The sequence below is a fragment of the Hyaena hyaena genome, unplaced genomic scaffold, assembly GCF_003009895.1.
Source record: "Hyaena hyaena isolate Hyena2069 unplaced genomic scaffold, ASM300989v1 scaffold_155, whole genome shotgun sequence".
Classification (NCBI taxonomy): domain Eukaryota; kingdom Metazoa; phylum Chordata; class Mammalia; order Carnivora; family Hyaenidae; genus Hyaena; species Hyaena hyaena.
In genome coordinates this window covers 3,144,676-3,158,211 of record NW_024080787.1, presented here as the reverse complement: position 1 = coordinate 3,158,211, position 13,536 = coordinate 3,144,676, and the positions used below count along the sequence as shown (strand labels likewise).

General features: G+C 44.9%; 1 protein-coding gene across 2 annotated transcripts; it reads left to right on the top strand.

The window, feature by feature from the left end:
• The first annotated feature begins 10,232 nt into the window (after nt 1-10,232).
• On the top strand, nt 10,233-13,143 carry LOC120236495 (olfactory receptor 1F1). Of its 2 annotated transcripts, XM_039239316.1 has the most exons (2): nt 10,233-11,144; nt 12,948-13,143. In XM_039239316.1, exons 1-2 carry the CDS (start codon nt 10,233-10,235, stop codon nt 13,029-13,031), a joined length of 996 nt encoding a protein of 331 aa, XP_039095247.1. In that variant the 3' UTR covers nt 13,032-13,143. The 2 variants fall into 2 exon arrangements, with proteins under 2 accessions (XP_039095247.1, XP_039095248.1); XM_039239317.1 differs by lacking the exon at nt 12,948-13,143 and having other exon boundaries at nt 10,233-11,186.
• Nucleotides 13,144-13,536: the final 393 nt, after the last annotated feature.

Below are 13,536 nucleotides of genomic sequence, written 5' to 3'. Positions count from 1 at the left end.
CCACATTAGTAACTATTTACTGAAACATTAAACATTGAGTATTTTTTAATTCGAAGATATAATTTTACAAAATAGTGCTGCTATTCAGTCATTTTGCTTGATTTTTCTGTGCATGTGGCACTGCTTAACATTAGTTTCTTTTTAAAACTCACTACTCCATTAGCTCCTTAAACGCTGATCTCTTCTTGTTTTTTTATTAAAAATTTTTCAATGTTTTATTTATTTCTGAGAGAAAGAGGGAGAGAGAGAAATAGCGTGAGCAGGGGAGGGTCAGAGAGAGAGGGAGACACAGAATCCGAAGCAGGCTCCAGGCTCCAGGCTCTCAGCTAGCTGTCAGGACAGAGCCCAATACGGCGCTTGAACCCACGAACCATGAGGTCATGACCTGAGCTGAAGTCAGATGCCCAACTGACTGAGCCTCCAGGTGCCCCTGGCCTCTGCTTGTTTTTGATGGTGTCTTTTCCCCCCGCTTTGTTTTGCCACCTCCTCCTTTTCTACCATCTCATAAATGTTTGAGGACAATTTCCTCTTGGTTTTATTCTTGGATTTCTTTTCACTCTGTGCTCAGTCGCTGGGAAATTACATCTACTTCATGTCTTTAACCACATCTATGTTCTGGTGACTTCTGAATCCATATCGGTCAGACTTCCCCTTGACCTGTAGATCCAGCGTCCAACCTGAATGTCTTCAAACCCCACATTTCCGAATTAGAACCCATCGAGTTCCCACTGCCACCATCACACCACGATCCATCCCACCGAGCATGGGCACATGTCTCTCCTGCCTGCACTGCCTATCTCAATTAATGGTTCCCAGTTAATGTTGCAGTCCTCCCATGCTTTCCATAGTCCCACGGGCCCAGCCGCTAGGTCCTCCGTATTCTACCTCCCTGTCATTCCTCAATACTACTCCCTACCGCAGTGTCCCCCAGCCTGCAGAAGAGATGTTCAAGTCCTACCGCCCAGTACCTATCAATATGACCTTATTTGGAAATAGGGTATTGACAGATGTAATCAAGTTAAGATTTGGTTCTAGAGGATTAGCGTGGGCCATACTGCAATGACTTGGTGTCCTCCTAAGAAGAGGGAAATTTGGACATAGCCACCCACAGAGAAAACATATGTGAAGACACTAAGACACAAAGACCCTCAGGGATAATGCCATCTGAGGATTGGTAGCGATTGGAGTGGTACATCTGCAAGCGACACTAGGCAATGCTAAGTGATGGGACACTAAAGGTTGATGGCAGTCCCTGAGGCTTGAGAAGGTGCATGGAACAGATTCTCTCTCAGAGCCTCCAGAATGAAGCAGCCTTGCCAACACATTAATTTTGGATATCTAGCTTCCAGAGCTGTGAGAGAATACATTTCTGTTGTTTAAACTCCCCTAATTTATGGTGCTCTGCTGTGGCAGGCCTAGGAACCCAGTACACCACCCCACTAGAACTGCTTGCCTTATCCTCCCCATAGGACCTGTACAACCTTCTAGTGCAGGTGTTTGTACTCTTCTGGGGACTTCCACCATGAGTATATATGGTTCTTGAATTAAGAAATGGTTCATTATTGGGGCGCCTGGGTGGCTTAGTCGGTTAAGCGGCCGACTTTCGCTTGGGTCATGACCTCGCGGTTCGTGGGTTCGAGCCCCGCGTCGGGCTCTGTGCTGACTGCCAGCTCAGAGCCTGGAGCCTGTTTCGGAGTCTGTGACTCCCTCTCTCTCTGACCCTCCCCTGCTCACGCTGTCTCTCTCTCTCTCCTAGAAATAAATAAAACATTAAAAAAAAGGAGAAGAAATGGTTCATTATTCACATTTGTACACAGTGTTACGTCCTGGGTCTGGCTCACATAAAGTGCATGTTTCTTGAATAATGAGTAGTAAAAGTCAGTATCCTTAGGAATTCCTTTGTGTTTTTCTTCCTATCCTCCCTGCCCTAATTAGGCTGTATTCCATGAGTGCAGAGACTGGGTTTTTCAACAGTATCTGAAATGTAGTAGTTGCTCAGTAATTGTTTACCTGAATAAATTATTGTTATATGAATGAATCAATATGGGGAGGTTACTGTAGAGGATGATGAAAAAGTTTCCTAAAGGAGTCGGTGGGCTTGGCTCAGCCCTCTGCCACGTCATATCAAACCTTCCACACCATAATGAAACCTGATATGCATGTTTTAATGTATTTTTAATAGTTAATTGTTTACATTTAAAGTGGTTGAAAAAATATTGAAAAATTTAAAAGTGGGTATATTTATTTTTTAATATTTATTTTGGGGGGGGGAGGAAGAGGATCTGAAGTGAGCTCCATGTTGGGGCATCTGGGTGGCTCAGTTGGTTGAGTGTCCGACTTCAGCTCAGGTCATGATCTCACCATTGGTGAGTTCGAGCCCAGCATCGGCCTCTGTGCTGACAGCTCAGAGCCTGGAGCCTGCTTCGTATTCTTTGTCTCCCTCTCTCCCTGTCTCTCCCCTGCTCATGCTCTGTCTCTGTCTCTCTCTCCCTCTTTCAAAAATAAACTTTAAAAAAGTTAAAAAAAATAAACTCACATTATCATCATCATCATTATTTAAATAGACTCCATGCCCAACTCAACTTGAGTGGGGCTCCACCTCAAGAACCCTGAGTTCAAGAGTTGCATGCTCTACCAACTGAGCCAGCCAGGTGCCCCTAAACTCACATTATTTTAACCACAATATTTTATTTACACCCAAACCAGAGTCTTTTACAATTTTACTTTTCTAAGGACAGAGTCTCTCCTTGACCAAACTCTAGACAGACTACTCCCTCTCCTTGACTATGCTCAACTTTGGTCTAGAAGACTTGAACAAACAGTAACACAGCATCTAACAGCTCGAGGCCACATCCCTAGTATGACCTTAGGTGCCCTTACTGCCTGCCTCAGAAAAATTAAGGCTGCCGTAAGAATGAACGCTTTGTTGCAGAAACACCTGAAGTTAGCCAGATGGATTTCACAAGGCCCAACTCCCTCACCCAGCTTTTTGTAATTTTTCATTTCCTTAACTGCTCAAGGTCCTGCCATTCCCTCTCCCTACTGCCTCATTCTTCCTTTAAAATGGCCAATCACCTCTGGAGAAAATGGAATGGAGCTCAGCTCCTCCTACCGTCAGTATTTACTGAATAAAATCGGTTTTCATTGCTTTAACTAATACCTGGCTGTGTTTATCTTTGACACTAACTTAGTAGAGGTAAACTCATCAGTACTGCTTTCAAAACTTTTGCCTTTCAACTGAGAGAAATGCCATATGACAATTTCTCTTGACTAAGGGAAGGTCTTATATAATATTAGATTAACTGCTAGTTTACTGATTTTATCTTTAAAATTCTGATATTTTGCTAAAAGATGTTTTTGCATTAACTTTGCTTTGTTAAAAAAAAACCCCACTGCATTGAAAAATTATTTATTTTGATTACTAAACCTTTTGGGCCCCTTTACATTTTGCACCTCCACCTCCCAACCCGAGGTGTCTGGAGTCCCAACGCGCGGTGACGAGTCTCCCTAGGCCAGTCCGCCACACGCAAGCGCAGCGTTGCAGAGGCGGACCGGGAGGTGTCACTTCCCGGAAGCGCTGTACAAGCCCTCAAACGGATGCAATCCGAGGATGAGTTGCTCCCGCCCCGCGTGCTCTTACCCAATGAGGCAGGAGGGGCGGGGCCTCCGCTCTGCGCAGCCGCAGTTTTGTGCAGTCTTCGAGAGGAGGGGCTGCGTAGTCTCTCACCAAAGCGCTGGGGAAAGGGAGCTCCAGCGTGAAGTGGGGGTTCTGCGTTGCCGTAAGTGGCTCTAACTCTTACCCTGAAATGGCGTAAAGAGGCACTCTGGGGTTGGTGCCTACCAAACCTGGGCACCTGGTGGGTCCCTTGAGTCTTCCTCAGTCCACCTGCTCCAGTCCTTTAGGGCTTTGTCGGATTGTCTGCCATTCCCAGTTCGGATGAGTTACAGGTGTTCACGACTCCTATCTCCTACTTCCACAGGCTGGGACTGTCCAAGGTCAAGGTCTGGCTTCCAATTTGGATATCCTTTCAAAAGGCAAGGTTGGCTGAGGAGCCAGCGGCACACGAAAGGGTGTAGGCGTCTCGGGCCCTTCTCAGCGTAAGGGTACCTCTTTCTTCGAGGACTAGGCTTATCCTGGGTGATTGTTAGAAATGCATAATCTCAGGCTGCATCCCATACTTCCTGAATCAGAGTCTTCACTTTAACAACATGCCTAGTTAATGTTTGAGAATTGCTGCTTTAAGCGTAGCATGATTTCTTGTGTAGGAGGCAATGTTGATGAATGCATTTGGTTCTGGAGACAGTGGTCTGTACCGCAGACCTAAAGGAGAGTTTAAGGTGTGAGCCCTGTGCGTCAGACATAGGATTTTTATGACATTCCAGGTATCACTTGTCACTTAATCAGGGTGTTATAATGAAAGTGTATGATACAAGTAGAAAACCTATGTGAGCATAGGTTTCAGGGAGTGTACAGAAGCACTCAGGAAAGGGACACTAATACGCACAATGAGGCATTAATCAGCCTGAGGCTTAAAGACTGATAGGATGTGTCTAAGGGATGAATGTATCTATTCCATTTGCTTAGCATCCCGCCAACATCATTTCTGGGCGGAATTCACTTTATAATAAAAGGTATGTGGTAACCAGTTACCAAGATGGCCGCCAACGATCCTGGTCTTGTGTAGTCCCTTCCCACGTTGACTTAGGCTGACTTCGCGTCTTTTTTTTTTTTTTGTTTATTTTTAAGAGAGAGAGAGTGGGGGAGGGGCAGAGAGAGAGGGAGACAGAATCCGAAGCGGGCAGACTCCGTGCTGACAGCAGTGAGCCCAATGCAGGGCTCAAACTCACAAGCCATGAGATCGTGGCCTGAGCCGAAGAAGGATGCTTAACTGGCTGAGCCACCCAGGTGCCCCGACTTTGTGTCTTAATCCGTTTGGGCTGCTGTTAACAAAATACCATAGATTTGGTAGTTCATAAACAACAGAAATCTATTTTTCACAGTTCTGGAGGCTGGGAAATCCAGGATCAAGATGCTGGCACGTTGGTGTCTGGTGAGAGCCCACTTCCTGGTTCATAGATGGCAGTCTTTTCAGTGTAACCTCACATGCTGGACGGGACAAGAGAGCTTTCTCAGATCTTCTTTATAAGGGCAGTAATATGATTAGTGAGGGTTCTACCCTCATGACTGGATCATCTCCCAAAGGCCGTACCTCCTTAGAACACTACCGTCACCTTGGGGCTAGGATTTCAATATATGAACATGGTGAGGACATAACCATTCTCTCCTCAGCACCATGCAAACAGCAGAATGTTGTGGAAATGCTGATGTGTGATTGTAGGGGCTTCATCATAAAAGATGTTCTGGCTTCCATGTTGCTCTCTTGAATCCCTTGCTCTGTGGGAAGCCAGTTCACTTCTATTGCAAGGACACATGAACTTGGCTCTCTGGAGAAGTTCAAGTGAGGGACTGAGGCTTCCTGCCAAACGTAGTGTGAGGGCACCATCTTGGAAAACCATCCTGCAGCCACAGTCAAGCATTCAGGTGACTGAGTCCCTACTGACAACTTAACTGCAGTCTCATGACAAGTCCTGATCCAGAACCATCCCATTTAAACCATTAACAGGTTCCTTTGGGGCGCCTGGGTGGCTTAGTCGGTTAAGCGTCCGACTTTCGCTTAGGTCATGATCTCGCGGTTTGTGGGTTCGAGCCCCGCGTCGGGCTCTGTGCTGACTGCCAGCTCAGAGCTTGGAGCCTGTTTCAGTCTGTGACTCCCTCTCTCTCTGGCCCTCCCCTGCTCACGCTGTCTCTATCTCTCTCCTAGAAATAAATAAAACATTAAAAAAAAAAAAACAGGTTCCTGACCCATAGGAATTTTGTGAGGTAAATATTTACTGTTTTAAGTTGCTAAGTTGTTACCTTGACAATAGATAACTAATATAAGGGATAAGGCTGGGGTCCGTGTGATTCACTGGTATATACTTGTACACCATTGCCAGGAATAATTGACCTTGTAGAATAGAGAAATGGTCTTTTGAAGACTCACTTTGGGCACCAGTTGAGGGGACCCTGTGAGGTTAGGGTGCTGTTTTGCAGGATACAATGTAAGTTTCATACCAGTGAACAACATCTGGTATGTTTCTACCAACAAGGAATTTATGGGGCAAGGAAACAAGAGGTAAAGAAGTGGGCACCACTTTTTTGTAATATCTGATGATCCACTTGTACAATTTTGCTTCTTATCCCACCACCACTGGGATCTGAAGAGACTTCCTGCTGGCCCATTTGGGCTCAATTTACTGTTGGATAAACTGACCAAAAAAGAGATTCTAATGTTAGGACTTTGACTATGACTGGAAATAGTTTTGCTGCTACACAATGGTAGCAGAGAGGAGTATGGATGGAAAGATCTCCTGGAGAGGATTCTGGAATTGCCATGTCCTGTGATGACAGCTAATGAAAGACTAAGATAATCTTATATGGACAAGGTCATAAAGTGGTCAAATCTCTGTGACCTGAAAGTTGGGGTCAGATTTTAGAAACTGTATCAGATTTTAGAAACTGGAACAGCTGAGATGCTGACTAACGACAAAGAGAACACGAATTAGATTGTGGATAAGAAAAATTATTAATATTAACTAAGGATTCATGGCTACCTGTGGAAATGAACACTACAGCTTCCAGTCATATTTTCTTCTTTCCTTTGTTTGTATTTGTCTATGTGTTTTTGCCAGCTAGCTTACTTCTTTTCTCTGCCTTTGTTCCTCTGTTTTACATACACATAGCAATGTAGTTACTGGTTAGCTTTCAGGTTTGATTCAGAAGTAATAGAATGTCACAGTGGGAACAGGATGGGAGTAGCAGAGTTCCTGGTTATGGGCCTGGATACAGTGACTGAAGGGCTTGAGTCGGTCCCGTATAGTGAGCAGTGTAATTGCATTATGTTAGGGCAGAAAGTTTCTCTTCTACTGAAGCATGAATTGGTAACAGGGATATGTGTTAATGCTGTGTGCTAGTGGAGGAGTGGATTCTAGTGGGCATTTATCATGCTTTTTTGGCTTTCCAACTTCTATGACCTTTCTAAAATTTTTTTTATAGTTCATTTATTTTTGAGACAGAGAGAGAGCATGAGTGGGGGAAGGGCAGAGAGAGAGGGAGACACAGAATCTGAAACAGGCTCCAGGCTCTGAGCTGTCAGCACAGAGCCCGATGCGGGGCTTGAACCCGCGAACTGTGAGATCATGACCTGAGCTGAAGTTGGACGCCTAACCAACTGAGCCACCCAGGCGCCACCCCCCTCCCCCATGACCTTTCTAAAGCTTAGGTAATTTCCCACTTCATAATTCTGGTTGAGAAAAAGCCAGCTTCTTCCTATGTAACAGGAAACCCTGAATAACTTATTTCCCAGCCGCTCTTGCGGCTAAGATGTGGGCATATGACTACCCATCAGATATCCTGACTCCACTTCTGACAGGAAGAAGGGGAGGCCAGGAGGACTTTTTCCAGCAGGGACAGTCATTGCAGGAAGATGGATTCCCAAGTGCTGCTGGTGGCATCCCATGTCCAGTGATAGCTGTAACATTTATGCTTGGCAGCAGCAGAAACATTGATAGACTAATCAAAACAGTTCTGTGGCATGATTTGGGCCATTGTAGTTGGTGTGTGACCTTCTGAGTCACCTGCTCAGTGTTTTTGAAGGGTATCCATTATCATGTTCAAAAAATCCATTTCCGCTTAAGTCACTAAGACTTGATTTTTGTCATTTGCAACTAAGAACTGTGAGTGAGGCTGCGATGTAGCCAGTCATCAGAAAAGGACTTGAACTCCGAACTGGACGGCCATCTCTCCAGCTCATCCCTACTTTTATCTCTGTTTGCATTCTTTGCCCTTCTCTATAGACTTTGCTTCTCCATCTGTGAAGTAATCAGGAGAGAGTTGCAAGCTTCTGGATTTACAAATTCAGGCCAAGTCCTCCCTCCCCTAGCTACTTCTGGAAGAAAGAAAGATAAAGAGAGAGGGGAAGGAAGGGAGGGAGGAAGGGAGATAAAGGAAAGGAAAGGAAGGAAAGAAAGGAGGAAGGAATGGAGGGAGGGACAGAGAGAAGGAAGGAGAGAAAAGAGAAAAGGAAGAAGAAAAGGAAAAACTGAGAATCACCCGCAAGTCCTCAGCCTCAGTTCTGGGTTCCCTAATCCAGTCAGGAACCCTCATTGGACAGGATGTGTTGGAGTATAAATTGTGCTGCTGGATTCTTCCGCCCTGTGACTCTTGGATTAGGGGACCATTCTCAGAAAAGGGTGACCCATTGTGAGCTGGGAAAACACTGGGAAAGAATCTACTCCAGGAGCCTGGGGTTTCTCAATCATGGCATGCTGTGCTCTCTCTGATGGATCTCTTCCCCACCCCACCGTCCAGTTACAAACAGGTTATCCTTTACACCAAATGCTTTAAAGGATTTAATACAACTCTGTAATGCCAGCCTGCACCCTCCTGCCAGCATCCCTATCTGTAAGTGACCAGGTATGAAAGGAGAAAGGGGTTCACTCGGTTAACACTGCAATAACCCCAGTTTCTGACCTAAGGAAATAAGAAAAACCTTTTTTTTTTTTTTTNGGCAGGGAGTGAGGGAGTCACAGACTGAAGCAGGCTCCAGGCTCTGAGCTGGCAGTCAGCACAGAGCCCGACGCGGGGCTCGAACCCACGAACCGCGAGATCATGACCTAAGCGAAAGTCGGACGCTTAACCGACTAAGCCACCCAGGCGCCCCTAGAGAAAAACCTTTTAACAATAGGATTTTCAGATCCACAGACATAAGCTCAGATCAGCAGGCTGATGCAATTTGAGGTCTCAGGGAATTTTCTCTGAGACTCATGTCTGCCCAGATTGTTTTGTCTCTGAGTTCTGACCCAGGGGTTAAATCCTGATACTTTGTCATCATTGTTGGGTCCACAGGGAGCAGGAAATCGGTGGGACAATTAATTTCTGCTTGTCTCTAATGAGGCCTTCAGGGAATCTGGTCCCAGTGGCCATGGAGGCCACTGTAAATACCTGTTTCTAGATTCCCCCCCATAGAACATCCTTCTATGCACAGAGGGCTCAGACCATGAACCTCTGCTTCTTACTTGGTCAGAATCTACCAATATTTCTAATACTTTCCAATCTTTATAATAAAAAAGAGCACTGGTAGGTTCCTCAAAGGTGAAGAACTCTTGAGAGCAACAGTACAAACTCCTTCTAGGTAGGATTATGACATTATTTATTATTATAAATAATATTTATGATAATATATCATATATTATCATATATATGTATTCCCCCCCCCCCCAACTAATGAGAAGAGCTTCCTTTATTAAACCTTCCAGATGCACTGGGGCACCCAGGTGGCTTAGTCAGTTAAGGATCTGACTCTTGGTTTTGGATCAGGTTGTGATCTCATGTTTTGTGAGTTCAAGCCCTGCATCGGGCTCTGTGCTGACAGTGTGGAGCCTAGTTGGGATTCTCTCACTCCCTCTCTCTCTCTCTGCCCCTCCCCCACTTGCTCTCTCAGTCTCTCTTGAAATGAATACACTTAAAAAAAAAAATTCTAGACCCAGGGACTAATAGGAAGAGCCCTGGATCTGTCAGCTGGAGCTTGAGGTAAACCCAGTAATAATCACCTGTTTCAGTTATCTTTGTGAGCTGCTAAGAAGTGGGAGGAAATCTGGGACTGTTAGAAGAAACATTACATAATGGCAAAGAGGCTGTGTTTGTGCCTGTTTGTTGTTTTTATATTTGGTAAAATTCTATTTTTTTAATAAAAAATTTTTTAATGTTTTATTTATTTTTGAGAGATAGAGAGAGAGACAGCGTGAGCAGGAGAGGGTCAGAGAGAGAGGGAGACACAGAATGTGAAACAGGCTCCAGGCTCTGAGCTGTCAGCACAGAGCCCGACGCGGGGCTCGAACCCACGAACCGTGAGATCATGACCTAAGCTGAAGTCGGACACTTAACCGACTGAGTCACCCAGGAGCCCCAGATATTTGGTAAAATTTTACAGATTAGTCCACTGGAACCAGCGTCATCTAGGATGGCAGTTGGAAGTTGAAGGTGCGGAGATCAGGGACGATCCTGACCGAGCAACTCTGATGCAGGTTTCATTAACGTGAGCATGTGGCTGGAGCTTGGATTGTCATATCCAAACCCGTAACTTCCAGGTTTCTGAGCTCTGCCTCTGTTGTGTGCATCTGAGTCCAGCCCCATGAGGGGGGCAAACCAGTCGAGCGTCTCCGAGTTCCTCCTCCTCGGGCTCTCCAGGCAGCCCCAGCAGCAGCAGCTCCTCTTTGCGCTCTTCCTGAGCATGTACCTGGCCACGGTCCTGGGGAACCTGCTCATCCTCCTGGCCATCGGCGCGGACCCCCGCCTGCACATCCCCATGTACTTCCTCCTCAGCAACCTGTCCTTCGTGGACATCTGCTTCTCCTCCACCACCGTCCCCAAGATGCTGGCCAACCACATACTGGGGACTCAGGCCATCTCCTTCTCTGGGTGCCTCGCACAGATGTATTTTGTATTCATGTTCGTGGACATGGACAATTTCCTCCTGGCCGTGATGGCCTATGACCGCTTTGTTGCCATATGCCACCCCCTACGCTACTCAACAAAGATGACCCACCAGCTCTGTGCCCTGCTGGTTGCTGGGTCGTGGGTTCTTGCCAACCTGGATGTTCTACTGCATACCCTGCTGATGGCTCGACTCTCGTTCTGTGCAGGCAATGCCATCCCCCACTTCTTCTGTGATGCGACACCCCTCCTGAAACTGTCCTGCTCGGACACACATCTCAATGAGATGATGATTCTTATCGAAGCAGGGTTGATCATGATCGCTCCATTTATTTGCATCCTGGCTTCGTATGTCCGCATTACCTGTGCTGTCCTGAGAGTCCCGTCCACAAAGGGAAGATGGAAAGCCTTCTCCACCTGTGGCTCGCACCTGGCCGTGGTTTCCCTCTTCTATGGCACCATCATCGCTGTGTATTTCAACCCTTTGTCCCCACACTCAGCTGAGGCAGATACAGCATCTGCTGTGATGTTCACAGTGGTGACCCCCATGCTGAACCCCTTCATCTACAGCCTGAGAAACAAGGACCTAAAAGGGGCTTTAGGAAAAGTGGTTGCTATGAATATTTTTCTTCTTGGTAATCGAATAGGCTAAGAAAATCATGGAGGGAACTAATTTCTAAGGAGACCATGTTGCTTTGTCTGTTGTGCAAAACTTAGCATTTGTCATTTGTAAGGGAATCATCTAGTATCTGTCTTGGGAGACCAGATTTGATGTAGCCTCTTCAGGTTAAGGATGGAAAGAAAGATCCTTTTACCAAATAACCTATTCCACTTATTAGTGCCCTCCAGCCCAAAACCCACTAGGAACATATGTCTTGTTAAATAAGTGGTTTATTAGGCTCAGAAGGGAGAATACATACCATGGGGAGTAGTGAAGCATCTTAGCAGGAAAGTATTAGGACTTAGAAAAGACGAGTAGTCTGAGATGAATTTAGTGAGGATTTAAGGAATTGGGTTTGTGCTCTAGACTACACGCTGTCACATAGCGGGGAAGATTCTGATGGAGTATCTTAAAGTATTTAACCTAGGGGGAGGAAAGACTGGACTAAGGCAAGACTGTGATTGGCAAAGAAGTAGCAGTAACTCGTATCAGCCAGCATAGCGGGACTTTGGTCATTTTTGTGGCTCGGACAGTGTTCAGACATGATTACAGACTGGTCTCTGTCTTGCTCCATAATGGTCACAGAGCAGCCCTGTGCGGTATAGAGCTCTTCCATGTTCATCTGGAGAGCACAGCACCTATCTGTGAGTGCCAGGCCAGCTCCTGGGTGTCAGGGCTGGTTTGTCTTTCTCACAACAGAGACATAGAGATAGGGGCGCATCTCATGGGAGGGTCAGACTGGTGTTGGGGCAGGAAAGGGAAGGGTTCATGTAGGGCTCTGAGAAGCCCTAATTCTGCCACAAATTCAAGCTAATTATTTTTTATCTTATCTGAGTTTTCTGGGTCACACAGCATTACAACAGGAATAAGTGTAAGTTAAACAAGAATATCTTCCAGAATCTCCGCTGTGTCAGTGAACTGCATCTTTTTACCATGCTGCCTTCAGTTTAGGTCAATACACTGAGATATTTTACATAGTTACTAATTTGTATCCTGATTTTCCACTATAATTTTATAATAAAGCTTTTCTAAATTGCTATCTAGTCTCCAGTTTTATTCTGCTGTACTTGTATATTTCCATCAAGTTGCTCTAGCAAAATATGCTGACTAGTAATTCTGTTTCTAAAGTAAAACATAAGGGAAGTTTACTATAACGTTATAACTCAATTTGTTTTGAAAATGATTGCAGAACATAATCTGACCAACATTTGAAACTAGTTTAAAACATCACTGAAAAGGATGCTCTGGATTTTGAGGAACAAAGAGGAAAACAGCATAGTTTCCTTTCATTTCAGAGAGACAGGTAAAATGACATCTTGCATAAAAACGGACAGAACTCAGAATCAGAGGATGTTTCTGAGTTTACCATGTGATTTTTATATTTATCATATTTGTATATCGAAATGTTTGCCTAATGGAATAGATGGTAACATTTTCAATTTTTAGTCCATATAGTACCTGTTCCTTGAAATTTTGAAAGAATCCCCCAGCTTTCGTTTCATGTATTTTGGTGGCCTGTGGTTAGGTGCATATGTTTATAATGTTTATGCCTGTTTCATCCTTTACCAATATAAAATTTATAGGCATAGAGTTCCTCATATTGTTGACCTTAAACAAAGTTATCTTACCAGCACAAATGGGTTTATCTGGAAATAGGAGAGAATTGCAATTAGTGACATGCATGCAATGACAAAACCATAGGGTTTCTCGGAAAACAAAGAGGACTGCTCTTTTATAGAGAAAGATGGGGAGTTGGGAGGGGCTGTTACAAGCAAAAAGTCCACGGGGGTCAGCGGAGTTCTGAAATGCAGTGCTTCCTTATTGGCCGAGTTGTGATTGTCATTGGCTAGGTTCTATCTGCGCAAGGACAAAACCTTTCTTTCTCCTGTTGGGATAGCCAGGTAGTTACTCACGACATATCTCTTCCTGTTGGGTCTGCGGTTGATGACCAAGGGCAGGATGTGAGAGCTCCTCCTTCTCACATAGTAGGGAGCTTAAGCCTCCCTACTGCCTTCAAAGTGAAGTTTCCTTTTATTAGTTTTCACAGTAATATTCCTTTAGTGTGTTTTTCATGTCCGGAGGATTCATAATGATGACCTCTTTCTCATTTCTCACAGTAATATTCGTGTCTTCTCTCTTGCTGGGTAGCTTGGCTAAGGGTTTATCAAATGTGTGGATCTTTTCAAAGAACCAGCTTTTGGTTTTGTTTGCTGGCTTTCTCTATTGGCTTCCTGTTTTTAGTTACATTGATTTCGATTCTAATTTTTATTATGGGTTTTCTTCTGTTCACTGTGGATTTTAATTTTCTGTTCCTTTGTAGATCTCAAGGGAGAAACTTAGA

Coding starts and splice junctions, on each gene's coding strand:
- LOC120236495 (XM_039239316.1), top strand. CDS start 10,233: ATGAGGGGGGCAAACCAGTCGAGCGTCTCCGAGTTCCTCCTCCTCGGG. Junction 11,145..12,947: donor AAGGGGCTTTAGGAAAAGTG/GTTGCTATGAAT, acceptor AAAGATGGGGAG/TTGGGAGGGGCTGTTACAAG.